Raw genomic sequence first — 25,398 nt, forward strand, 5'->3', positions numbered from 1 at the left:
GTTTGGTCTTCCTATACAAACATCCTAAAGGAAATCAGTCCTGAATATTCATTGGAAGGACTGATGCTGAAGCTGAAACTCCAATACTTTGGCCACCTGATGCGAAGAGCTGACTCATTTGAAAAGACCGATTCTGGGAAAGATTGAAGGCGGGAGGAGAAGGGGACGACAGAGGATGAGATGGTTGGATGGCATCACCGACTGAATGGACATGAGTTTGAGTGAACTCCGGGAGTTGGGGATGGACAGGGAGGCCTGGCGTGCTGCAGTTGTGGGGTCGCAGAGAGTCAGACATGACTGAGCGACTGAACTGAAGGGAACTGATACAAACAGTGCCAGACCTCTCAATGTGGCAGCCCCGAGGCGCTTACAGCCAAGGAGGGACAGTGCAGAATTTCTCTGGGGGCCCTGTGGGGAAAAACAGGAAGTGGTAGAAGCAGCATGGGCAGCGCCCGGAGAGCCTAGTGCAAAGGGGCCCCCAGGTTCATCCATTTGACAGGGTTCACACAGTGTTCACGTGGAGCACAGTGTGGCTATCCCGACTACTCAGCAGCCACAGAACTCCCAACCCTTTGACTCTCCTTTAATGCCACGTGAGGATCTCCTCTGCCCAGCCCTCAGGAATGTTTGTCCTTCATCTGGCTCCACCTCTAGGAGGCAGCCACCCAGCCTCAGTCATCCAGCCCAGGAAAACAGAAGACACGGAGGAGGAACTGTCATTCGTGCACGTCCCAGATCTCAGAGAGAAGCGGGGGAAGCTTCTTATCCTGCAGGCGCAGGGCAAACACTTGCTCTGAGTGGACGCTGCTCAGTGTCCGGAGGCTCACCAGTTTCATCAGCATCCTTGGGAACATCAGTCGGTCCTAGGAAAGGAGAGGGACAAGTAGGGCCTTTTGTCTCTCCCCAGGGAAGAGGGGCCAGGGGTAGGGGAGTTGCGGGAGAGGCAGAGAAGTGTCTGTGCTCGATGCAGTCAGGGAGGGGTTCTAGAAGGGACAGCAGGTTTTCTGGGGATGAGCTGTGGAGAGGACGGAGGAGGAGCAGTGGGGAGACTCACATGGGGGTGGTGGATGGAGACGTAGGCATGCAGGGCCTCCACATATGTGTGTTGCAGCCTCTCTACCTGGAGCTGGTCCTGCACGTTGGGCCGGTCTACAGGTCACCAACAGAGTTGAGTGGCAGGTCTGGCCAGGGTCTCATTTCCATACCCCAAATCACAACCCCAGAAATAGGGACCTGCCGCACCCAACCTCTCCTATCCCACAGGAACACAGCAAGGGCCTCCACCCCCACGATCGTTGCCCTAAGGCGCCTGCAGCCCTCTCTGGTTTGAGTCTCTCGCTGGTTTTCCCTCTCGCCCCTCCTCCACACCTGCAGAGAAGATGCTGATGGCAATGAGCAAGGCAAACTCAGCATCATTTAGCTGCAGCTCGTTCATGGCTCTGGAGAACTCGAAGATGGGGTTGATGAACTCCACCTGCAGCCCTGGGGAGGAAGAAGAGAGGCTGGGGACTGTGGCATGGGCTTTGTTGTTCAATCCCTAAGTCATGTCTGACTCTCTTGCAACCACAGAGACTGTAGCCCACCAGGCTCCTCTGTCCATGGGATTTCCCTGGCACAAATATTGGAGTGGGCTGCCATTTCCCTCTCCAGGGAATCTTCCTGACCCCAGGATTGAAGCTGGGTCTCCTGCACTGGCAAGCGGATTCTTTACCACTGAGCCACCAGGTGAGTCCCATGACATGGGCAGCACAGCTCAATTTAGGAAGATACCAGGAAACTCAGTCAGAAGTCCCCAGGCTCTGCTGTGTAACCTTGGATAAGCTTCTTAGCCTCTTTAAGTCTCTTATGTGAGGTGGGAATCATATCTGAACTTACAGAATTGTGATGGTTAAATGGTAAAGCATACAGACCCCTTTGCACTGAACCCAGCATATAGGACATGCTAAATTAAATAATCACAATAATAATTCTGTTAGAATTCTTCTTAGAACTCTTCAGGGCCCCACATTACTAGAAATAGACGCAACTCTATGTTTGTTTACAAAAAGACTTCTTCACTGACAAGTGGCCTTACTTTGAATAGTAGCAACATTTCATTTTCCATCACAGGGGAGACAGCAGTGTGTTGAGGGTGTGGACTCTGTTGTTGGACTCCCTGGGTTTGAGTCCTGGCTCTACCACTTCCTAGGCTGTGTGACCTTGGGTAAGTTATTTAAGCTCTCTGGGCTTTGGTTTTCCTATCTCTAGGATGGAAATAATACTACCTATCTCATAATGGGTCCTTAGAATAATGAGTGGCACATAAAATAACTGCCATATAAGTGTTGAATAAATTAAAAAAAAAATAGAACCAGTCTTCTTACTGAGAAGACTGAAGTTCAATAAATCATGACTTGTTCTAAAGGATAGCGTTCTAACGAACGTTTCTCCCAAACACAGTCAAACTCTCTCCACCCTACCCATCCCCTAGGTTTTCTCAGATGTCTTTTAGCAACCATCTGCTAACTTTTCCATTCCAGCCTTCTCGATTAGTCACTTCCTGTACTTTCACCCCGATGTTTATCAAGTGTGTCTTGATACACTTAATGGACAAGCTCTGTTTAGAAAGCCCTTCTTGGTGAGGTGTCCAGCCTTGAACGGCGCTGAACAGCCCCTTGGGAGGACGAGCCAGTTTTGGAGTTTCACCTCCTGTGAGGGTCCACTGCTGCTCGCTGAGTGAGCACCCCCACTGTGGTCGGCTCACGTCACTAGCCACTCACACGTACGTGCAGTATGTGGTGGTGGAGGTAGAGGGGGAGGGAGACCTACCCAAAGAGCACCGCTCCCCTCACTGAAAACATGAGAAATGAAAGACAAACACCACGACATGAAAACCGCTTATATAAACGAATCTATACATAGATGCAGATTCAGATAGCCCAAGTCCGTAAGTGCCGAAAGATACGTGCAGACGTGAAAACAGGCAAGGGTTCAGAAGGGAGGATGTTATGAAGGAGAAGGCCGTGGTTGGGTAGAGAAAGGGGGCAGGGCTGGGCTTCTAAAGCAGGAAAAAGTCATTACATCACTCCTATTAGGTGTCTCTACGTTCAAGCAGCGCACCGGGTGCTATAGAAGGCTAGAGGTGCCCACACAGCCCTCCCATGCCCTATGGTGAAGAGAGGCCTACCTAGAAAGCTCACTGGGTGGCCTGTGACCAGACAAGAGCTGGCCTGAGTCACCAGAAACCTTTCTGAACTCTGCCCTGGAAACCAGGATCCTCCAAACCTGAGAATGGAGTCAGCATCAGCCCTATTTTACAGACCCACTGACTCAGGTGTTAAACCACTCAGTCTCTTGTTCAGCCTCAGTCTGGTCTCTCCAAAACACCTTCTACCTTCCAACCCTTCTCCCACAGCACAAACATCAGCAGCAACCGAATATGAGGAAACCAACGCTGCTTAGCCTGCAAGCAAACATCAGCTAGAGAACCGCAGTGTGAACTAATTCTTGGAGAAAGTACTCCAGCTATGGGATGGGGACAGAAGTGTTCCCTCTTATCCTAAAACTGCCCCATCTGGGCATGTCTGCTGTGTTTTAACGCCAATGCCACGGCTCCTCAGAAAGCGCAGTTGAAAAGGAGGAAATCAGTCCGCATGATCCTTAAAGAGCACGTCTGTGAAAGGTTTTTCGTGATTGACTACTAAAGGGCTCAGTGAGGTTTTCGAGGATTTTTCCTAGCTTTTCTTCAAGCAAAATATTATTCATAAGCACAACATATAATGCAGATTTAAATGGAGCTTCTTGTTTGGCTAAAGTTAGGGTGAAGGATATGTCTGCTCTAAGGTGACACTGTGGAAACCCTGCCTCAGGTTCCTGGGAGCACAGTCTGAGAACCGCTGGCCTAATGCAACAGAGACCAGGAATTGGTGTGGGGCAGTTAAGGGAAAACTATCAGCATTTCAACTTTCCATCTTGGAAAAACAGGTGCGTCTTTCCCTTTGGAGCCGCTCAAACCCTGGGCCTGCAGCTCTGTAGTCACTATGGACCCCCTGCATGATGGGACAAAATGCATGTGTCCATCCAGCCCAGCCCCTTTGTGAGCTCAGTCCTCACCTGCTTTGGCAAAGTCTTCCCGGTTATAACTGAAATCCTTGAGGAAGGTGATACTCTCACTTCCAGGGTTGTACCTCCGAGAGGTCTCCAGGAGCATCACCTGCACACAATGATCAGGCTGGTCTCGGGCCAGGGCACCTTCGAGCAAAGGGCAGCCCCTCAACCCTACTTCCCGGGCCGGGGGGTAGCGGGGAGGACACGGCTTTCCAGGGGGCTGGCTGGAGGCTCCTCCCACAGACATCCTGTTCAGGTCCTCCCTTCACCCCTGTCCCCGCCAGTCACCTCAATCGCAGACGTCTTCAGCAGGGCGATCTGGTCCTCCCGGCTGAGCTGCAGGAAGCCTGGCAGCTGTTTGGCAAAATCCACGATCTCCTGCACGGAGACGATGGCCAGCTCAGTGAAGTGAGCAAAGCGCTGCTGACGGGCCTCCCGGCTCTGGGGATCTGGTGCCATTGGCCAAGGCTGCCCGGAAAGGCAAGGAGGAAGGAAACAAAGCGCCCTGAGCTGGATGTCAAGAAGCCACCTGGGGCTCTGGGCACAGCCGTCTCTTCCCCAAGTCTCTCAGGTACCGTGACTCGAAGCTGGTCTGAGAAGGAGCGCCTGTTACACAGCTGCTGGGCAGCCACCAGCTTCTCAATCATGCCCAGCTGCTCTGGGCTGAGCTGGGGCAGGACTTGGGGAGGTGAGGAAGCTCTCGGGGGTGCAGATGTGGCCTGAGCCTGTTCCTCCTCTTGCCGCTTCATTTTCTTCAGACGGATCTGTTCTTCTGATAAGACACCTGAGGAGAGAGCGGGACAGGGTGAGGAGGGGAGAAGTGGGGAGACAGGAAACGGGGATGGGGCACAGGAATAGTTTGAGGCTCCAGAAAAGTGGAGAGTGTTGGATAAAGACAAAGAAGATACAAAAAAAAACACATGCCATGTGGCATGTGGGATCTTAGTTGCCAGACCAGGGATGGAACCTGAGCCCCCTGCAGTGGAAGCTCAGTGTCCTAACCATCAGGGAAGTCCCTAAAGAAGAAACTTTAATCCACTCTTAGGAAGGCCTGCAACTCAGCTGCCTGTCTGCCCCCAGACCCTAGCAGCCACATGTCCCCTCTTCCCCATCAGCCTAACCGCCCCCAGCTCCGGTGTCCAGACACTCACACTCCTCCCGCATGCCCGCCTGGCGGCACTTGCGAAGGCGGCACTCCTGGCACTTGCGGCGCATGTAGGTGTCCATGGGGCAGTGGCCCCCGCTGTGGCAGACGTAGCGTGCCCCTTTGATGACACTGCGGCGGAAGAACCCCTTGCAGCCCTCGCAGCTCAGCACGTTGTAGTGGAAGCCGGAGGCCTTGTCCCCGCACACGCTGCACAGCTCGTTCCCCAGCATTTTGGGGGCGGGCCCCTTTTTCCGCTTTTGTGGACGAAGCTCTGGATGCAGGGAAGAGCCTTCATGTTCTTCTTTGGGGAGAAGGCTTAGTGCTCAGTTGGCCACTGCCCTGAGTACTCAGTGACCTTCATTCACTTCATTATACCAAGACTAGTCTCTCTATTCTAAGAAAGTAGCTCTCATACGCCACGCTGTCCTAGGTACTGTCTGAGCCCTTACAGGTGCTGATCCTTACAACAACCTACGAGATGGGTGCTCTTATTATTTCCATTTTATTGAGGCTCAGAAGAGCCTAAAAGTGAGTGAAGTCGCTCAGTCGTGTCCGACTCTCTGCGACCCCATGGACTGTAGCCCACCAGGCTCCTCTGTCCATGGGATTTTCCAGGCAAGAGTACTGGAGTGAAGAGCCTAAGACAGATGCAAGATTTACACTCAGATCACTTACGTCTAGTTGACGCCAAAGCCTTTGGACTTAACCCTGATCTCATAAGGTAAAGAGTCCTGATCCCAGATCCAGGGAGCCCCCACCTCCAAATCTGGCAGCTCCTCACCTGTGGACTCTGGAGGGGCCTCTACACCAGGGAGCAGGGCCGTGGGCTCTGGCGCCTCCAGCCCCATCCTCGAAGTGTCCCCAGCGGACTGCGGCGTGCTGGACTCCTCCCTGAGGATGCACTTGCTGCTTCCCAAGGGCTGGCTGCTTGCATCTTGTGCATCTGGTTCCCACAGCTCCACTGCAGAGTCTGAACCCCGAAAGAGAGACACAAGGGGTCTCAGGCCCCCCCCCACCCCTCCTGCATTCTCCTGGGGAACTGCAAGTCTATCTCCGCCCACAGAGGGCAGCAAAACGCTGGCTCTGGCTCTGGGACCCTGGGATTGTTATGGGCTCTAGAGTGAGCCACTTGTAGTCCCCTGCACCTCAGTGCCTTAAATGAGGACATTAAACTCTGTCCTTTGGGCGGGGGCTGAAGTTCGTCCATCTCAGAGATCAGACAGAAGTCTTGAAAGCCAAGCTGGGTAAGCCCTGGACAAGCCAAGCCTCCCCAGCAGCAAGCCCGGATTGAGAAGGATGGCAGGTTATCTGCAAGGGCCAGGCACGAGAACCAGCACAGAGGCAGCCCGGGCAGAAGGAGGTCAGCAACACCCAGAGCAGCTCTGAACTGTTCTCCAGGGGTGGGCAGAAGGCAGGTCATGTAGGAGGCTGATTCCCGCTGGAGGAGAGGAGCCGGCGCCCAGGCTCAGGGGAGAGGGCTGGAGTGAAGACGCTTACCAGGAGAAACATCAGGCACAGGAGCCTCCAGCCACAAAGACATCTCTTCCCGGAGCCCTGGACATTACCAAGGGACTGTCCTGCAGGAAGGATCCAGGTTACACTATTCCCAAACTGGGTCCCTTCCCCTCCTGATCCTGCCTTTTATCTATCCTCACATATCAGCTTATGTTTACCTGCCATGTATGTGTTAGCGCCTGTGCCAAGGCTTGCCATGCCTTCCTCACAACATCCCTGTGATGTCAGAGCTACTCTTAAACCCAATTTCCAGATGAGGAAACTGGAGTTACAAGACACGAAGAAAACTGCCTATGGCCACGCAGTTAGGCAGCGGTAGAGCCGAGGTAGACTCCCAACTCTGGTCTCTCCGACCTGAAAACTCTCATGTCTTGGCTACCGTGCCACCTTTTCTCCCCAGGCCCCGCTCCAGGCTGTCAGGGAACATTTGACGCCCCCGCGCCCGGCTTCTGTCAGAGCCCCTTCCCCTTACTCCTGCACTGGGGACCGCAGGCGTTGGGCCGAACCCGGGACAAGTTCTGAGATCCAGACTCCCTCCACCCAGCGATAAACACCGCTAGTTAAGACAAACCTCCCTCCTGCCACTTCCCGGGACAAAATTCTCGCCTCCGGGAGTCACCCCAGTTCACATAGAGGACCTCCTCCCTTGATCGCGACAAGTTATTCTGGGGCTTAGAGCGAGCGCTGCGCTTCCATCACCACCCTCCCTCGCTGCTCCCCAAAGACCCCCTTTCTAAAGCCCCGAGACACCCCGCACCCCCGCCCCCACTCCCGGACACGCAGACGCAGAGCCCCAGGGCAGAACTGAGGCGCAGACCCACCGGTGCCCGGGCCGCCAGACTCCCCGGCCGGGGCAGTCTCTGGAGCCCCCTTGCTGGGAAAGCAGGATGCTGCAGTCCCCCGGTCCGCAGGCCTCGGCGGCGGCCGAGGCGCCCAAACTGAGCGAGACAGGGGCCGGGAGCCCGGTGCCGACCGACTGGAGCCCGGGCCTCCTCGCCCCCGCCCCCGGCGCTGACTCCGCCCCTGCCGGCCGGCCGCCCCCTCGGCCCGGCGCCACCGCGGCCCCTGCCCCCCGAGCCCGGCGGCCGCATGTCCCCGCAGAGCGGCCCGCGGGTCTCCCCTTCCTCTCCTCACTCCGGCGGCTCGGAGCGGCTCTTACACAAACCGCTGCATCCCAGGCACCACCCCCCACCACCACCCCACTCCCCGCAGCCTCCAGAGTCGTCCCCTCCCCTCCGGAGACATCTCGCAGAGCAAAGGTCCCGGCCCGGCCCGGAATTGCGACACCGAGCCCCAGCCTGCTTTCCCAGTCTTCCTCCGCCTTCCCTGCCTCGGGAAGGGGCTGAGCAGCTCTCCCCACCATCTCCAGGCAGGAGATCTCCAGGGGTGGAGACGGGCAGGTTGCTGGGCCTTCAGGGAGTTTCTGACTGTGGGTGCCCTGCGGGGGGTGTGGGGGCCCTCCGCGAGGGGAAGAGGTTGGAGGGGGGGCTGGGGTGGAAAGAAGTCGCTTCAGCACTGGATGGTCTGGGATGGGAGGCTGTAGATCTGGGTACCAGCCCGGAGGACCTGAGAGGGTGTGTATGTAGGAACGGTTCCATCACAAGTGAAGGCAGGCCCTGTCCCGCTGCTCCTGAGACCATATCCCTGCCTTCCTGCCCCGCTGCCTGGAACACCGAGGTCTACCCTGAAGGTGGACGCCTCATTTTATTGATTTTACCTCCCCTGAAACAGAACCTGACATAGAGAAAGAAACAAGAGTAGGTACTGTGGTCCTGTTTGTTGAATGAATAAGTAAACAAGGAAAACAGCATGATCCTCTTCTATCCTATACTTGTTACCTCGAGTCAGTTTCATCCCCACAACACTGCTTCAGTGCAGGGGCTCTGAGCTCAGGTTTTGGATTCAAATTTGGGCCTTGCCTCTGCCTCTTATTTTCTGTGTGATCTTGATTAAGTGGGCTTCCCTGCTGGCTCAGGCTGTAAAGAATCCACCTGTGATGCAGGAGACCTGGGTTTGATCCCTGGGTGGGGAAGATCCCCTGGAGGAGGGCATGGCAGCCGACTCCAGTATTCTTGCCTGGAGAATCCCATGGGCAGAGGAGTCTGGCAGGCTCCAGTCCATGGGGTCACAGAGTCAGACACGACTGAGCAACTAACCACAGCACACAGCACTTGATTAACTGTTACTTAATGTCTCTGAACCTGTTTCCCTATCTTTATAACAGGGATAATAATAATGATTTTTACCACAGAAGGTTGTCGTGGCAATTAAACAATATATCAGATGTATCGCACCCAGTAAGAGTACTAGAGATGGTAGCAGTGATCAGCCTCCCAATTCCTTCAGCAATGGGTCTTCCCATCACCTTGGCTCTGAACACTATTAACCTTCCAGTGCTTATTTCCGTATACATCCCCCTCTTCTGGTCCTTGGAGCCGTCCCAGGAGGGAGGGAGGGTACAGTAACTCTGAGCTCCGTTTTCTTCTCGGAGAACACTGAGCTCAGGGCGGAGCCTTTTCCGGGACCACACACAGTCAGTGGCTGAGCTGGGATCGGAATCCAGATGTCCTCACTCAAGTCCCCGTCCTCTTTCTCCTGCGTCAGAGTCCGGGATGCCTCTCAGGTCTGCTGGACCAGTGAAGCACTGAGATGGGCAAAGCGGGAGCGGGGTCGGGGGTGGGGGGTGGCTGGGGTGCTGCAGTGGGAGAGGCAGAGGGCCCTGGGGATGCTTCAGTGCAGATGTGGGAAGCAAGGGGCTGAGGTTACTGCTGGTTGTCCCCCACCACCCCGCCCCACTCCCAGTTTCCTGCTCACAGGCTCTTCCTGTTTTGCTGTGAACTCCAGTTCCCATGGGTCCCACATTAAAGCAGAGGACAGGAGGCCAGGGCGGGCAGCCAGAGGGACAGACACGGATATGAACAGGGCACCAGGGAAGAGGAGAGAGAGCAGGGCAAGAGTGGACACGGGGTGGGGGGAACTGGGTGGGAGAGGCACCAGGCAAGCAGAAACAGAAAGGAGCTTAGTGAAAGATGGGAGGAAGCTCAGGGTGGGACAGGGGGAACGGGTGGAAGTTGGGGACCAAAACTTGAGAAGACAGCAGGCTGGGCAGTGTTGCAAAATCTGCCCATGTATTCATTTTCACATTTCAGAAAAGCCCCTCTGACATCCCCCATCTCAAAGTTCTGCCTCCAGCTTTTGCTCTTGTTCCCTCTCATCACAAGGTCATCCCCTCACAAGGCCGGCACCCCAGGCTGGGCATCTCTGAGTCATGAGCACAAGGCCCAGCTGTCCTGGGAAAGTAAAAAACCAGGGACTCTGGCTCTTGGGCAACTGAAATGGTTCCGTCTTAAGCACGCACACCCTCTCTCGGCTCCCTCCTCCTCCAGTGCACAGGGAGGGTTAGCGGTGCCACTGAGACACCTGGTGATGGGCACTCGGGTGGAACTCTGGTCTGGGGTCTGATGACTTGTCTTCTGGGAGTCGGGAGAAGACCCTCGTTCACTCCAGATCCTCAACTCCTCTCCTCACGCCCTCATCTCCCCATAGGCCAGGACCGAGGACCACACACGAGCTGGTTCTGTCACCCTCTGACCTGGGCCAGAGCCGGCTGCTGAACAAGCAGCTTAGGGCGCCATCTCTCCCACGTCAGGGAGTCAGCCTCAGCCTCGTCTCAGAGGAGGAGGAAGCGTGACTGCCTGAGTTACCCCTTCAGGTTACAGGGGTTCAGGAGCCTCCCCCGCATGAGGGGAGTGCAAAATGGGCAAAGACCAAAACCTGTTGGTGGTCTCTCCACAGGGGTCCTGGAGACTAAGGACTGGGACATGTTCCCCAAGCCAGGGCCAGCAGTCAGTTATCTGCAGCGGGCATCACTTCTCACTTTGCCAGACCCCCAAACCTATCTACCAGTCTCCAGGAGGTGTCAGGTGCAAGGCCTCCCCTTCCCGAGGGGGCTTTCCTGTGTGCTTCCTCCACCCCGAGAGGAGGCATCCTGCCTGGGAGCTCCATTTAAGATCTTCCAGCTCCCCACAACCTGCAGAGGGAATCTGAAGCCAAGACAGGCACATCCCCCAGCCCGTGGTCACATGCACCACTAGATAACTCCCCTCAAAGCGCTCCCGTGAAGCAGGCCACAGGGTACACTTGGTGGTATGGAGGAGGGGGGCAAGTGCTTCCTGCTGCCTCCCTCACGATTCTGGAAGGCTGCAAAGTGTGGGGAGTGGGGGGTGGGGGGGCGGTCATCTTTCAGGCCAACCAAGTAACTTCTCAAACCCCCAGTCACAGGACAGGGAAGAACCCAGGAATTCCAGGTCGGTGAGTTCAGAGATGATACAGATGGCAGAAAGGAAAAAAAGAAAAGTAACATTTATTAGGCCCTACGACATACATTTATCTTTGCATGTATTATTTTATTTCTCCTTATATATAAAACCCCAAGAGGTAGTTACTAGCAGGAGGGGAAATCTCAGATTTGAACACAAGTGTAGCTGACTCAAAAGCTCAAACTCAAACAAAATTTCCACCTCACTCCATTACACAAAACTACCTTCCCAACTGGGAAAAACAATGAACTCACACGGATTTAGGTTCACTTCTGCCAACAAAGGGTAGAGCAGTGGTTCCCAAACCTGGCCTCCTTTTCAGAGATTCTGATTTATTTGGCCTGAGGTAGGAAGGGGATGACAGAGGATAAGATGGCTGGATGGCATCACCGACTCGATGCACATGAGTTTGGGTGGACTCCGGGAGTTGGTGATGGACAGGGAGGCCTGGCGGGCTGCAAATCATGGGGTCCCAAAGAGTCCGACACGACTTGAGTGACTGAACTGAACTGAACTGAGGCCCATGTATCCATCTACACATCCATTCTTTTAGCAGCTGTAGCTAAGAACCAAGGTTTGGGAACCACAGAACCATCTGGTGGAAAACAGGCGGAAGCTGGGGGTCCAGAAGCCAGGGCTCTGCTCTCGGCTCTAACATGCACTGTGATGCAATCCTCACCCTTCCTGGGTTTATTTCTCACCATCAAAACTGAAATAATATCTTCTCCATCAATACTTCCTACATTGGATATTTGCAGGCACAAAGAAAACAGAAATATTTGAGCAAGTGGGAAGAAAAGCAAAAGATGAATTTAAGGGATTTTTGTTCTACGTGCCAAAATTTAGTAAGCCTGGGATTTACACTCTGATATCACAACAGTCTGGTTACTTTGCAAGGAGAGTAAGGGGCATATTAAAATGAAATATTCAACAACTCCCATTAATATGCAGAATTTTGCCAATTAACCATGTCCCACTCAACCCCACCCACGTGAAAAGGTTTCCTTTGCTAGAAATCTCTTTATTGAAAATATTTGGGGGCCACTGAATATAGTTAAACAATGCAGTTTGAGTAGCCTGTGAGAAATAGCCCATTATAAGGAAAATTTGAATAGAAATCAGAAAACTTGAGTTTTAATCCAGTCTCCTGAATTGTGTGACCTTGGACAAGTCACTTCCTCTCTTAGGATTTGTTTTCTTATCTGTGAAGAAAAGGGGACTAGGTTACATCAAGGATTCAGAGGTGCTGATATATGAAGCTTATTAATGGTCTTCATGAACTTCTTGGGATTGTGTGCAAAATTCTATTTGTGTGTGGACATTTTTCTGGAGGAGAGGAGACTAAATTTTCATCTAATTCATAAAGGGGCTTGTGACTAAATACGGCTAAGAACTTTTTGACTACCCAGCCTTCAGATCTCAATTTCTATTCACTCCTCCGCAACAATTCTGGAAGCAAAGTTTAGATCCTGAAATACATGTAAATAATTCAATCTGGAGTCCTGGGGCAAAATAGTGACTCTGCTTTCTTCCACATGTTCTGATCAGGTTTTATTTCTCCAATGATCTGAGGTAATTGGCTACTAGGGGGCAGATCTGAATCAAAGCATCTCAATGGCCTTTGACCTGACTTCCTGGAGCAGTGAGTCCCTCCCCAAGTTCAGAGTCACAAAGATCTGAAGCCAGACTGGCTGCATCTATATCCTAGCAATGAGTGCCAAGCGGGCCTCTGTCTGATTCTGTGGAAAGCCCATCTACTCCTACTGTATGATATTCTCTTTTCCCTTACCCCTATATCTCCCCACTGGTCTGAAACGTCTCCCCTGAGGATTCACTGCTTTGGTTTTGCAGCCTGAACATCCTGTGCAACCCAACCCCTTTGAGAAGAGGCACGGCATCTTGATTCTAATCATCTAAAACTTGGAAGTGGACGGGTGGGAGGAGAGGGAAAAGGACTGGAAGGGGAAGTGAGAGAGCACCTTAAGCTCTGCTCAGGAAATGAGCAGCAGGCTAGACTGGGACCAACCTCAGGCACACGGGAAGTCCAAAGGGCTGGTACACCCTGTGCCCTACACCCCGAACAAGCCTTCCTTCAGGGAATAAGAGCCCGGGCCAAGGCTCAAATTCCACCCTAAGTAAGGCGTGTGGAGACAGCCGCCCTGGGCCACCCCTCGCCTCAATTCGGCGCCGGCTCTGGCTCTAGGTCAAGCCCGGAAGCACCCCCAGGCCCGAGGGGGCGCTCGCTCTCCCGGCCACGGTCCAGCCGAATACAAGAGCCACCTTGGTACGGGGGTCTCTGTGAGCAGAGGCAAAATCCACGTTCAGGGGTCTCTTTACCAAGACGAGGTCTTCAAACCCTTTCTGCAGGGCGAGGTCGCGCTACATTCCCACGCTCCTCCTCCACGGCAGGATCGCGAACCTCCTACAGGAATTCCCTCCAGGATTCCTCCTCCCACCATCCCTGCCCCGCGCCTTTACCAAGATGGCGGCGAGCGGACTTCCGGCGTGTGTTCTTAAGGGTGCGTCCGGGTGGCTGCTGCAAGTGTCACCCAGAGGGTTCCAGCCTCTGTGCTGCATAGACTACAGCGGTGATGGCGGGCAGGCGGTTTGGCTGGAGCCGGGCAGCTCTTCTCCAGCTCATTCTTGGTGTGAACCTGATGGTGATGCCACGCACCCAGGCCCGGACTCTGCGTTTCGTTACTTTGGTAATGAGAGATGGGGTCGCCAAGGGCTGGCCAGTGCTAGGTGGGCACCGGCCTGCTGGTGGAGGGAGGGGCGGGGCTTTGCTGGGGTCTGGGGTCTGGAGTAGTGGGGAGACGACTGGCCTGCGGGGTTGGGGGCCAGGGTTCGCAGTTTTTGTGACGCCCTGGGGTATTTAGGGTGGGGGGCAGGGTGCACGGAGTTCTGTATTAGAGGATAGATAGGTGAGTCTGCCTTGGGACTGGGATGTAGTTCAATGATTAATAAGAGATTCACTTCTAAAGCAACCTTTGGTGATTTTTTTTCCCAGTTCCCCCGCCCCCACCCACCCCACACATACACCTGCATTGCTTTCATTTCTTTCCCTTTCCCTCCTGTACTTTCGGTTTTCCCAACGTCTCCAGCGGCATTGCTTAGCCAAGTTAGAGTCTCTGGAGGCTGCAAGAAGTTAGTGACTTCTAGGTTGGGGTTTTTCACAGTGGGTAGAGTTAAGGTTCTCAACATGGGGCAGGGGTTGGCTCTGTGTCCACACCAAGGAGACCCTCTGACCTCTGGGCTAACCACTTTCTTTCCTCAGCTGTACCGACATGGAGACCGCTCTCCAGTGAAAGCGTATCCCAAGGACCCCCATCAGGAAGACAAATGGCCCCAGGGCTTTGGTCAGCTAACCAAGGTGGGTCAGGAGCCAGCTCTCTCTCAGGATGAGCTGTAGAACCGGTGACCTCTGGAGCAGGCTGCAGAACTCACCAAACTGCTTTTCCCCATGTGCATGCTAACTTTGGCCACATTTCTTCAGCTTACTTTCATCCGTGCCCAGATTAAAATGAGCACACACAATGCATGCACAATCAACCCCTTAATAAACGACTTGTGGGATCAGATTAACCCACTCCTGCTTCCAACCACAAGGTGGAAAGCAGCCGTGGCTAAGCCCTATTGTTCTCATGAGCCATCCCCCTCCCCCTGGGCCTCTTAACCCTTGGGTTTGCCCACAGGAGGGGATGCTGCAGCACTGGGAGCTGGGCCAGGCTCTGCGACAGCGCTACCATGGCTTCCTCAACACCTCTTACCACCGACAAGAGGTAAGGCTGGGAACTCTAGAGGGAGCGGGGATCGGCTGTTCTCACTCTCTGCCCTCAGGGAGACTACCAGTGACCCAGGCACTGTGGCCTTCCTCCATGTATCTCTGGTTACAGCTGCAGGACGAGACGTCCACGGGCTGTCTGGAGCAAAACTCTGGAGGCTGAGTTGCCCCTGCTTGGCTTGGGAAGAAGCCAAACTGTTCAAGCATCCAAGCCCAGACTTAAGGGCCTCGCAGAGTAGTTTCTGACTCTGTGAAGTAACTCAGGCTTTCCTTCCAAGTACTGTTTCGGGCCAGGCACTGTGCTGGCACTGTGTGTAACAGTGTGTCAGCCAGATCCAATCTTTATCTCTCATGTTACTGTTTCCTTGAGGGCCGGCCCTATCCTGATTTTGCCCTTTCTCACTTCTTCCTCTCTTTTCACAAGTAGTTATCTCTGTTCCTCATCTTATTTCCTCTCCTACTCTCTAAGCCAGTTATTAAGGGTGGGGAGGGGGGCATTGTGTGTGTGTGTGTGTGTGTGTGTGTGTGTGTGTGTGTGTGTGTGATTAAAGACAGTTTCTGCCCCCAAGGACCCGGGCCTCGATAAGGGAGACAGGTGTTGTAATAAACCAGGCAGGCCGGCAGACCCGAGAGCCTTGTTGAGTAAGCACTTCGGACTGGGAGTGGCATTTGACCTATAGCCATTCCTGCAGGAATTCTTTGCAGATGGCGGGGATAGCAACCCTACCAGTCTAGGCTGGAAGAGGGGTGGGGAAGGCCAGAGAAGGGGAGAGGGGCAGATGCATGGTGGATTTACAATTTGCTGGGTGAACAGCAAGAACTGGGGCTCCACTGCGAGGCCAGAGCTGCCCCCACCCCCCAACTCCCACAGGTGGGACTGGTGTTGTCATCTCTGCAGGTTTATGTGCGAAGCACAGACTTTGACCGGACGCTTATGAGTGCGGAGGCCAACCTGGCTGGACTCTTCCCGCCCGACGGGATCCAGCGCTTTAACCCAAACATCTCTTGGCAGCCTATCCCCGTCCACACTGTGCCCGTTGCCGAGGACAGGGTAAGCCTGGCCCGCCCTTCCCTCGAGGCGACGGTAGGAACGACTCTGGCCGTTGGCCTGCTGATCCCTGACTCCTTCTCTGCCTCTGCTTACCCGCTCTGGCCTGCAGCTGCTGAAGTTCCCCTTGGGCCCATGCCCCCGCTTTGAACAGCTGCAGAATGAGACCCGGCGGATGCCCGAGTATCAGAACGAGAGTGTTCAGAATGCAGTGAGTGGGGCTGAAGTGGAGGGCACCACCCCGACCTTCAGCCCCGGGCAGGACTGACCCCCTGATCGTGTTTCATAGCAATTCCTGGATATGGTGGCCAATGAGACGGGGCTCACGGACCTGTCCCTGGAGACTGTCTGGAATGTCTACGACACGCTATTCTGCGAGGTGAGCCGGCTCAGGTCTTCTCTCACAGCTTGGCAGGCCTGCATGGCTAGGCCAAGTAAAACACTGTGCCTCGATGCCATGCCCCTGGGGTGGTCCAGGCAAGCCACCTCTTGTGAAACAGAAGAATTTCCCTCATGGGTGAGAAAGAACCTCAGAGTGGGAAACAAGTTTGTTGATGGTCAGCAGTTCCCACTTCTCCCCACCCAGAGCTCTCGTGGTATCCGACTCCATTCTGCTGAGTCACACTTTTGGGGCCCGAGCCTCCTTTCCTGTTCCCTGCCTCCTCAACACCCTCCACCACGTCTCCCGGTTCCAGACCCTCTGCCTCTCCTCTGCCTCCCCTCACACACACGCAGGCACCATCCCAGCGGGGAAGAGAGCTGCTCCCGGGAGAGGCTCTGGCCGGGGCCGGGGAGCTAACCTGCCCGCTGCCGCACACAGCAGACACACGGGCTGCCCCTGCCGCCCTGGGCCTCGCCCCAAACCATGCAGCGTCTGAGCCGGCTGAAGGACTTCAGCTTCCGCTTCCTCTTCGGGATCTACAAGCAGGCAGAGAAGGCCCGGCTGCAGGGGGGTGAGTGACAAGACCAGCATGTCACTCCCCTGAAAGAACCCAACAGCGTTAGAAACCTTCTGCAGGGGGGTTTCTCACACGCTCACTTCTCTACCTGAAGAGTTCTCCGCTCTTTGAGGACCAGTGAACCCTAGTTATCCCGTCAGTCATCAAAGCCTCCCCAGTCCCCCAGGTGCTTAGCACGTCTGTCACTAGTACCAGTGACTACAGGCTGGTGTGCATCTTGTGTGTGTGTGTGTGCGTGTGTGTGTCCATTCATATTCTTAGTTTCACCCATATCAGGAAACCCTCTGTCCCCTCAAGTAACTTCCCACCTCCCCCAAAGGACCACCAGGGGCCATTCTGAAAGAAGGCCAAGAGTAATACACAGGCCACACGCTGATCTGAGCGCTCAAGGGAATGCCAGCTGCCAGACCTTCCCAGCATCTCGGTTCTCCAAGTTTGCCCCTGACAGAGTGCCCCTGGCCTGGTGCCGCCGTCTGATGCTCCCTGAAGCAGCCTTAGGTTTACGTTTGTTCCCAACTGGAGTAATCATTCAAACACAGGCAGGGCCTCATTGCCCCTTTATGAATAAATGGGCAGGTTTCTGCGTCTGTGTTGAAATAGGGGTATCTTGTTTTATCTTGCTTCCTTCTGTAAATTTGAAAGTTTTTAAGTGGGATTCCTCTGACGTGTCCTCTCTGCTGGGATCAGACCCAGGGCTGGCAGAGGGTGAGAGGCCCTCAGGTAGGTCGGTCGGAAGACGGTGAAGACCGCAGCCGCTGATACGGGGGGACTCTCTCCCTCAGGCGTCCTGCTGGCTCAGATACGGAAGAACCTGACGCTGATGGCAACCACCTCCCAGCTCCCTAAGCTGCTGGTCTACTCTGCGGTGAGCTCCCACGGCCCTCAGGGGGCTCAGGGCACGCGGAAGCTGGGTTCCTCCTCTCTTCGGTATCTGGGGTTGGCGGGGGGGAGCGGTGCTGATGGGAAGCCCTTCCTCTTATAGCACGACACCACGCTGGTGGCTCTGCACATGGCGTTGGGCGTCTACAACGGCGAGCAGGCCCCCTATGCGTCCTGCCACATGTTTGAGTTGTACCAGGAGGACAGTGGGTGAGTGGAGCGCGCAGTCTGCCCTCGGGAGGGGCGCCCAAGTGGAGGGCGGGGCTGTGGGCAGCCTGAGGGGACGCTGTTAGCCTGGGGAGCCACTGCCCTCGTGCTTCCCACCCACCCGCAGGAATTTCTCGGTGGAGATGTACTTCCGGAATGAGAGTCACAGGGCCCCGTGGCCCCTGACCCTGCCCGGCTGCTCTCACCGCTGCCCGCTGCAGGACTTCCTCCGCCTCACAGAGCCGGTCGTGCCCAAGGATTGGCTGCAGGAGTGCCAGCTGGCAGGCGGGCCCGCAGACACAGGTGAGTTGCCGTCTGCCTCTGTGCTGGCCGAGGCCCAGAACGGCTCCTGGTTCCTACCCAGAGGTCTCCAGAGCACTTCCAATCCTGGTGCGGGTTCCCAGACAGTCTCCTTCCCACCCTGAGACGCACTCCTCACCCTCAGGCAATGCCCTTCTTACAGCGTGAGGAAAGCCTTGCAGCTGGGAGGGAGAGGACCATCTCATCCTTCCCCCACCTGGTGTCCTGGCCCTCTCCTTGGCGTGAGCCCCCGCTGGGGGCCCGCGTTTCCACTTACACCCTGGGTTCGTTTCCTCTGACCTCCACGTGGGCCCCAGTGCTCGGTGTCGCCGCTCTGCCAGATCAGTCCCGTTGCAGAGCCTAACAGAGACTCCTTTGGCCCACCTCCTTCTCCAGTGCCACTCCCGTTCTCCCCCTTTCGGATGGGATCCTTCAAAGAGTTGCCTAGACTCTGCTGTCACCTCCTTGCCGCTCATTCTCAGACTCACACTGGACAGTCTTCCGTCACCTGCCACTCCACAGAAGTCACTGTTGTTAAGGACCAGTGACCTCCTCTAGCCCCAAAGCCAGCTAACCAGTTCTTCAGTCAGCTCCTCTCACCTGTCAGCGGCGTTATGGAGTCGGTCACTCCTTCTTTGACCACTTTCTTGCTTTCTCTGGTTTCCTTCCTCCTCCCCGCAGGCAGCTTTCTTTACTGGCTTCTTCTCCCCACTAACCAGCAGATGGCCCCGGGCTCATCAGCCTGGCTCTTTCCCCACTGATGCCCTCTACTCAAGTGAGCTTACCCAGCCCTATGGCCTCATGTTACGATTTCCATGCTAAGTTCTTTTTATGCCTCGTGACCTCTTTCTCTCTGAGCCGCAGGTTTGCACATCCAGCTGTGGACTCGAGGTCTCTATGTGGATGTCAGCTAAGCCATCTCACAGTGGAGGTCTAAGCCCACATGCTCTCCCTGAAGGCTTCCCCGCCTTAGTTAGTGCAGCCTCAGCCACGCAGGTGCACAGCATGTCCCGAGGTGCCATTCCGAGTGCCCTCTCCTCAGACCCCCACCTCCAACCACCAGCATATCCTGCCAGTCCAGTCTTTAAAATCCGTGCTCTGGCTCAGTCTACCATCATCTCTTGCCAGAAGTACTGAAAAGCTTCCCAACGTTCTTTCTGATTTTGTTCTTGGCCGTACCAGTCTGTCAGCACAGCAGAGTTAAATTTTTTAAAAACATGAATCGGTTCACATCACTACCCTTCTCAGAACTGTCCAAGGGCTTCCCGTCATCTGGAATAAAACCCACATTCTCTACGGTGGCCTTCAGGCCCTGCTCGGTCTGCTCCGGTGATACTGACTCTCTTTCCTAGACCATGTCGAGCTAAGTCCCTCTTGCATTTGCTTCCACCTCCCCCCACCCCCGCCCACTGGCCTGAGGACACTCTTCTCTCAGATCTTCTGTGTGTCTGACTGACTCCAAGGCTCAGGTCAGTGTGTTGCTTTCTTGGTGACACCTTGCCTGTGACCTGCCTGGCTTTGGTTCTCTCGACGGCATCTGCCACTAACCTGTCCTTTCTGTCATTTGCCTGTCATGGCATCTCCTCTCCTAGAAGGGAAAAGCCACACAGGACACTGTGTCTTGGCCACCTGTGGTCTCCCCGTTGTAGGAATGGCACCTGGCATGTGGTAGGCGCCCAAACATTTGCTGAACGAACACTGACATGACCTTTCTCTCCTCCCCTGGCGCTGTGCTTAGAGGTGATCGTGGCCTTGGCCGTCTGCGGCTCCATCCTCTTCCTCCTCATAGTGCTGCTCCTCACCGTCCTCTTCCGGGTGCAGGCCCAGCCTCCTGGCTACCGCCACGTCCCAGATGGGGAGGACCACGCCTGACAACCACTCAGCCCCCTTCCCTCTGCCTCCTAGGGGAGGTGGGCTGGGCCCTTGCTCCTGACTGTTGCTGCTCCCCAGCCCATGGACAGGAGACCCTGGGTTGGGCCTCCCTCTGATCACCGCACCTAGATGAACAAGTGAGGCTCAGCTTGGCCCGAGGCACCTGTCACCCGGCATCCACGTGCCCGACGTTAACCAAGTACTGTGTCGGACACTGGCTTCCTCCAAACAGGATTTGCCTCCTCCGTGCTCCCTTCTAAGGACGTGAAATGTAGACAAGTGCTCCGGTTTCACTCAGGACCTCGGAGAAAAAGACTGAAGGAGACGGGGCTTGATCTGCTTTGCCTCTCCATCAAACCCTGCTCTGTCTTCCAACCCAGAGTCTTTGGCAGATGGCCCCAAGGACACGGTCTTGCCTCTCACCTCTCAGTGCTTATTTTAGCGGGAAGAACGGCCCAACACTGGGGGCACAAACACTGCCCGCCAGGGAGCCAGGTCACCCAGGAGCCAGCCAGTGGTTTGTCCAGCTGACGCCACCGTTAACTCCAGTGAGACATGATGCTTTCAGCATCTTTGTCACCCCTCTCCTTGAGCCGGTTGGAAGGAGGTTTGTGCTTGGGAGGGAGTCGGGGATGGCGGAGAGGGGACGGTGAGTTGTGGTACAGAATCCTGAAACCACTGTCCCCACCCTTAGTGGGGCTGGGATCCCTAGGTTGTGAGCTGAACAGCTCTAGACTGGCCCAGAATAGGACTGAGACAGCTTCCAGAGAATGAAGGTTTGGGACTCCCAGTGCTGGTTCTATGGCTTTTCTTCATTCTGGGGAGCTGAGAAGCCCTTTGACCAGATCGGAGCTGGAAGATCCACTCAGAAGGTCAGCTGGGTATGTTTTATTGGCCATGTGAATAGCGAGCACAGATCAAAAACCACTACCTGAGCACTGAGTGTCAGAGAGGAGAAAGGAGAGAAGCTCGGCTCCAGGCCACGTACAGCAGAGGCCCTTGGCACAGCAAGTCTGCCAACTCTGGAGTTCCTGGAGCTCAGCCCACGCACGTGTCCGGTCCCCATGTCACGGTCCCAGTGCCCCAGCTCCAACGCTGGGACTCTGATACCTCGGCCCTTTAACATGAAGCCGCCTCTCGTCAAAGAACTTGTCCTCGTGGGGCTCCAAGCCCCTGCTTCGCCCCCGCTTCATTAACGTCTCTCATTTCTGAGTCCCAGCATCCTCCGGGCTCCAAACGAGAATGTGATAACCTAGGAGGAGTGAGACCAGAGGCACCTTCCATCATCAGCCTCTGAGAACTTGGAGCTGGCGTGGGGAACCTAGCACTTGGTCAGGAGACACCAGGAATCCGGGCAGCAGCCAGGCATTGCTGTGGCCAAGACTCAGCGAGAAGGACGGCCCTCGGTCCAAAGAGACCGTGGGCTCCTGGTTGCCATCTTCACTGACTATATCCTGGGGGTGGCTGGAGCAATGCTAAGCTGGGGTGAGCCTGCACTGAACCTTGGGGAGTAGGCTGGGCTTGACCGGCCTCATGTACACTCACCCATCACGGAGGCCAGCGTGTCCCCCATGGGATTGAATTCATTGAGCTGCAGAGACAAGGGGATGAGCATGAGGAGGGAGTGGAGGTAGCAGAAGAAGGGCATGTGAGGAGTAATTGGTCATTTTTGATCCATGAGGTTCAATCCCTGCCTCCTCCCATTTATTATTTGAGGGCCCAGGCCTCACCGACATGATACCAGAAGATTCTGGGTCATACAGCTGATACATGATCTTTCCTGAGCTTCCATCAAACACATCGATCGTCCTTAATTCATGGGGGGAACAACTTTTGAAATTAGGATCTGGGTATCGGCCCACGACAATGAGGTTGTACCGAGGATGCCAGCTTGCCTAGGAGATGGAGAGGCAGGTCACAGGAGTAAATGCAGAACAGCATTGAGAGGGACAGCAGAAGTACCTTTGCCACTGACAACAACGGTTAATACAACTGCCAGCAATTTAACAACAGAGGTAAGACCTACATGAAACAAGAATGGTTTTGAAGTGCACGTGCATCTACCATCGAAAATGTAAAATCCCCAGCTGACCTTCCTGTGATCCTCAGGACACATGCAGGCCTTCTCTCTGCATTTTCTGACACTGCACCAGCTGATAAGTATTTTAACATCAGCGCGACCCGAGCGAAAGCGATGGTATAGTTGCTCAGCCGTGTCCGACTCTTTGTGACCCGTGGACTGTAGCCCGCCAGGCTCCTCTGTCCGTGGGATTCTCCAGGCAGGAACACTGGAGTGGGTTGCCATTCCCTTCTCCAGGGGGTCTTCCCGACCCAGGGATCTGCATTGCAAATTAGACCTCGGTTCTGAGCTCATCCCACAGCTCTCCCTCCAACATCAGGGAGTTGAGTAGAAAATGGCAAGTGGCTGAAACGGGGGAGGACCTCTCTGTTCCCAGATCACCCCACTCAAAACAAACTGAGCAGCTACTGGGATGACAGAACTGGATGGGATTTTTCCAAGAAAGCTTTTCAAGGAAGTTCTGAAGGGGACAAGACACGGTTAGCAGGAAGAAAGAGGTGCTACAGGCAATGGCTTGGAAATAAGTCACAGGTCACACCTGGGATGCTGTCAGTTGGTCTGGCTGATTGATACCAAGAGGGAGATAAGGAAGAAAGGGTCAACGGGAACACCAACCGCTGAAGGGCTGACATTACAGACAGCTTGGATTAGATGTGAGGTACGTTACGCTACGCTAAGTTGCTCAGTCGTATCCAACTCTTTGTGACCCTATGTGACCCTGTAGCCCACCAGGCTCCTCTGTCCATGGGATTCTCCAGGCAAGAATACTGGAGTGGGCTGCCATTTCCTACTCTAGGGTTGAGGTACGACGTGGGGGCCATTCTCATACCAAATCATTATTTCCTGAGTACTTCCTAGGCGCCAAGCATGTTGCCACATGCTTTAAGTACTTGGGTTCAAACTCACAACCACCACCTGTCAGTCAGATACTATTATTCCCTCTTTATAGATGAGGACATTGGGATCCCTACTGCGAGTGATTTGCTGAAGGAGTCTAACCTGGGGGGCGGGGGAATGGGCTCTGCCCACCTGAACTGTGCTCTCCTGACTACACAAGTGCAGGCATGAGCTCCGGAAGTCCGAAGAGGGACTGTGGTTCTAGAAAAGAGTATAACCTGGGCAGCAGGAGGACTGGCAGAGTTCAGACTGGCAGCGGCGGGGGGGACGGGGGGCAGCAGGCATGGAGGACTTGAAGGTTGGAAGCCTTGGGGGTTAAGGCTAGAGAAGCCATAAATGGCTTGGCTAACTAATCCAAGTTAGCTCGTGGGTCAGCTGCACACACAGGTCACCAAAACTGAGGGCAGAACAGAGGGTCAGGATCTCAGAAAATGCCTGGGCTGCGTGGAAAGAACTCAGGAAAATCCACTTATCAAAGAGACATGACGAAGACTCAGCAAAACGGGCTCACAGAGCTGGACCAAAGGTGCAGAGTGAGCCACGGTGAGAAGAGGGCTGGGGCTGGGGCTGCGGCTGCGGCTGCCCTGTCCAGCGCCGCCTCCCCACCATCACTTACCTTGATGGGTGTCAGGTGCTGGAAGTGGCGGTGAGGATGTGGGATCAGGCTTGGCGGGCAGTCCCACTGGCAAGCAGAGTAAACCCGGATCTCACTTTTCTGGTCAGTAGTCAGGAGCTGGGCTCCATCGGGACTGAAGTGAGCTGGCAAAGCGAAAAGCCCCTGAGCTCAAGGGACCCCAGGTGGGCCCTATCCTGGCCCGCAGGGGCACCTCCCTCCCACTGCTTCCTAGAGACAGGTGGCAGGGCCGTGATCGGGGCCGTGAACAAACACCCAAGAGGCTCAGCGGCTGGGAGGGCGGCTAGAGACAGGAGGGCTCGGGACCTCGGCCTGGCCAACGCTGTGCGGGGTTAAGGCCTGGCTGAGTGGCTTCTACGCTTTGCGGGAAAGGCCCTGAAACGGCGGGTCGGCGGGGTCTGCAGGAAGGCCGAGGTCTGGTATATCACACCTGCGTTGACAGGATGCCTGTGCGGCAGCGAGTGGAGGAAGCTGGATTTCCCTCTAACCTGGCGCAGGTCCCAGATTTTCACCGTTTGATCTACGGAGGCTGTGGCCAGGAGCCAGTCACAGCACGGGTTCAGGGCCACATGGGTCACCTTCTTTTTGTGCATTCTCAGATTCCAAAGCTGCGGACAAGAGCTCGGTTCAGGCTGGGGTGCAGAACCGAGGCTGGGGGTTGGGAAGGGAAAGTGAGGGCCTGGGCTCGCGAGAACGCACCTCCCTGCCATCCATGTTCAGCAGGATCACGTGCCCCACATTGTCTCCCGTGACCACCACTCGGCTTTTGACAGATACGTCCAAGCTGCAGAACCAGACGCTGGAGGGAGAGATTGTGCTGTAAGACTCTTAGGGACAGAGGCAAGTTGCATTTATTCACTGTTGCAGCTCATGTCTCACACACAGCAGACAGTCAATAAATATCCGTTGAGTGAGTGAATATCTTGTCATGGACTCCCAGTGAGGAGCACTCAAGACTCGTCCACCATTCCGACAAAGGGTATGGGGGTGGTGGGGCTCAGAAACTTGTCCAGTTACTTCTAGGCTCAGGATCCTCATGTGCTAAGAGTCCCTGAAGCAGCCAAACCCAGAGCCGTAAGGCGAGTCCTCAAGTCCGGGCCTGCCCCCTGGAGCCCTGAGGAAGACTCAGCTGTTGTTTTCTCTCTCCACTCTCCACCCTCTGGGTCAAAGGAGAGGACACTCCACACAGGGACTGCCCAACTCTTCCTCACTGCTGGCTGGAAAGGAACTCCTGCCCCCTTCTGAGCACTTAGGGGAAAAACCACACCAACTTGGAACTACCTGCTGTTTCTGTCCCTCAGACCACTTGATATGAAGGGACGGGTCAGGGTGGGGGGAACGTCAGGGATCCTGATACCCAGTCGGGAGAGCCCAGATTCACATTTTCCCCTCAAATCTCTGCTACCCTGCTTTCTGCATCCCTTGTAAACATCTTGCAGGAGGAGGGCTCCTTGTAGAAGAGTAAGGTCGCCTGTCACCTGTCCCGTTGCTCCTGTATTTCTTACCCCTGTGTGGCAGCCCAGTGCTAGGTAGAACCCCGCACCCTCACACACTTGGGCAGAGTCATATCTCTGACTGAAAACCAAAGTGACAAGCATTTTGTAATTTCTCTAGCCACATGCTCTTGGGGAGTCCAAAGTGCTTTGTGGACATGATTCTATCCATTTCGGC

At 55.0% G+C, this 25,398-nt stretch overlaps 3 protein-coding genes across 14 annotated transcripts in view; 1 reads left to right on the plus strand and 2 right to left on the minus strand.

Moving 5' to 3' along the window:
• Positions 1-562: 562 nt before the first annotated feature.
• NR1H3 (nuclear receptor subfamily 1 group H member 3) lies at positions 563-13,518 on the minus strand. Of its 7 annotated transcripts, none has more exons than XM_027562440.1 (10): positions 7,570-7,755; positions 6,731-6,810; positions 6,015-6,203; positions 5,238-5,504; positions 4,662-4,870; positions 4,375-4,554; positions 4,093-4,192; positions 1,369-1,482; positions 1,055-1,149; positions 563-863 (listed from the first exon to the last, which is right to left on the minus strand). In XM_027562440.1, exons 2-10 carry the CDS (start codon positions 6,771-6,773, stop codon positions 717-719), a joined length of 1,344 nt encoding a protein of 447 aa, XP_027418241.1. In that variant the 5' UTR covers positions 6,774-6,810; positions 7,570-7,755; the 3' UTR covers positions 563-716. The 7 variants fall into 7 exon arrangements, with proteins under 7 accessions (XP_027418241.1, XP_027418239.1, XP_027418245.1 ...); XM_027562438.1 differs by having other exon boundaries at positions 5,238-5,534; positions 7,570-7,751; XM_027562437.1 differs by lacking the exon at positions 7,570-7,755 and adding an exon at positions 13,405-13,502 and having other exon boundaries at positions 717-863; positions 5,238-5,534.
• An 87-nt stretch (positions 13,519-13,605) lies between these two features.
• Positions 13,606-24,646, plus strand: ACP2 (acid phosphatase 2, lysosomal). 3 transcript variants are annotated; one of them, XM_027562450.1, is made up of 11 exons: positions 13,606-13,772; positions 14,345-14,440; positions 14,763-14,849; positions 15,723-15,902; positions 16,012-16,110; positions 16,189-16,278; positions 16,723-16,852; positions 17,641-17,723; positions 17,841-17,947; positions 18,072-18,247; positions 19,983-24,646. In XM_027562450.1, exons 1-11 carry the CDS (start codon positions 13,659-13,661, stop codon positions 20,114-20,116), a joined length of 1,296 nt encoding a protein of 431 aa, XP_027418251.1. In that variant the 5' UTR covers positions 13,606-13,658; the 3' UTR covers positions 20,117-24,646. The 3 variants fall into 3 exon arrangements, with proteins under 3 accessions (XP_027418251.1, XP_027418250.1, XP_027418252.1); XM_027562449.1 differs by having other exon boundaries at positions 13,607-13,772; positions 16,720-16,852; XM_027562451.1 differs by having other exon boundaries at positions 13,608-13,772; positions 15,750-15,902; positions 16,720-16,852.
• The window catches only part of DDB2 (damage specific DNA binding protein 2), a 35,853-nt gene continuing 31,443 nt past the window's right edge, over positions 20,989-25,398 (minus strand). Inside the window, exons 6-11 of one of the 4 annotated variants that reach the window (XM_027562446.1) lie at positions 24,427-24,526; positions 24,158-24,335; positions 23,710-23,852; positions 21,847-22,011; positions 21,662-21,707; positions 20,989-21,368 (exon numbers count right to left, since the gene is read on the minus strand). In XM_027562446.1, coding sequence (XP_027418247.1) covers positions 21,319-21,368; positions 21,662-21,707; positions 21,847-22,011; positions 23,710-23,852; positions 24,158-24,335; positions 24,427-24,526 — 682 coding nt within the window. In that variant the 3' untranslated portion in view covers positions 20,989-21,318. Of the gene's footprint in view, positions 21,369-21,661; positions 22,012-23,709; positions 23,853-24,157; positions 24,336-24,426; positions 24,527-25,398 lie in introns of those variants that run through there. The other 3 variants (XM_027562447.1, XM_027562448.1, XM_027562445.1) reach the window with 3 other exon arrangements.

The sequence above is a fragment of the Bos indicus x Bos taurus genome, chromosome 15, assembly GCF_003369695.1.
Source record: "Bos indicus x Bos taurus breed Angus x Brahman F1 hybrid chromosome 15, Bos_hybrid_MaternalHap_v2.0, whole genome shotgun sequence".
Taxonomy (NCBI): domain Eukaryota; kingdom Metazoa; phylum Chordata; class Mammalia; order Artiodactyla; family Bovidae; genus Bos; species Bos indicus x Bos taurus.

What these genes read in the sequence shown, in the direction of transcription:
- NR1H3 (XM_027562438.1), bottom strand. Translation starts at nt 6,773, where the DNA reads ATGTCTTTGTGGCTGGAGGCTCCTGTGCCTGATGTTTCTCCTG. An exon ending in CAGACCAGCTTCGAGTCACG is followed by an intron (nt 4,555 to 4,661) that starts GTACCTGAGAGA and finishes CTTTCCGGGCAG; the next exon opens with CCTTGGCCAATGGCACCAGA. An exon ending in GGAAGACTTTGCCAAAGCAG is followed by an intron (nt 1,483 to 4,092) that starts GTGAGGACTGAG and finishes CTTCCTCCCCAG; the next exon opens with GGCTGCAGGTGGAGTTCATC.
- ACP2 (XM_027562449.1), top strand. Translation starts at nt 13,659, where the DNA reads ATGGCGGGCAGGCGGTTTGGCTGGAGCCGGGCAGCTCTTCTCCAGCTC. An exon ending in GAAGGCCCGGCTGCAGGGGG is followed by an intron (nt 16,853 to 17,640) that starts GTGAGTGACAAG and finishes TCTCTCCCTCAG; the next exon opens with GCGTCCTGCTGGCTCAGATA. An exon ending in AGCTGCTGGTCTACTCTGCG is followed by an intron (nt 17,724 to 17,840) that starts GTGAGCTCCCAC and finishes TTCCTCTTATAG; the next exon opens with CACGACACCACGCTGGTGGC.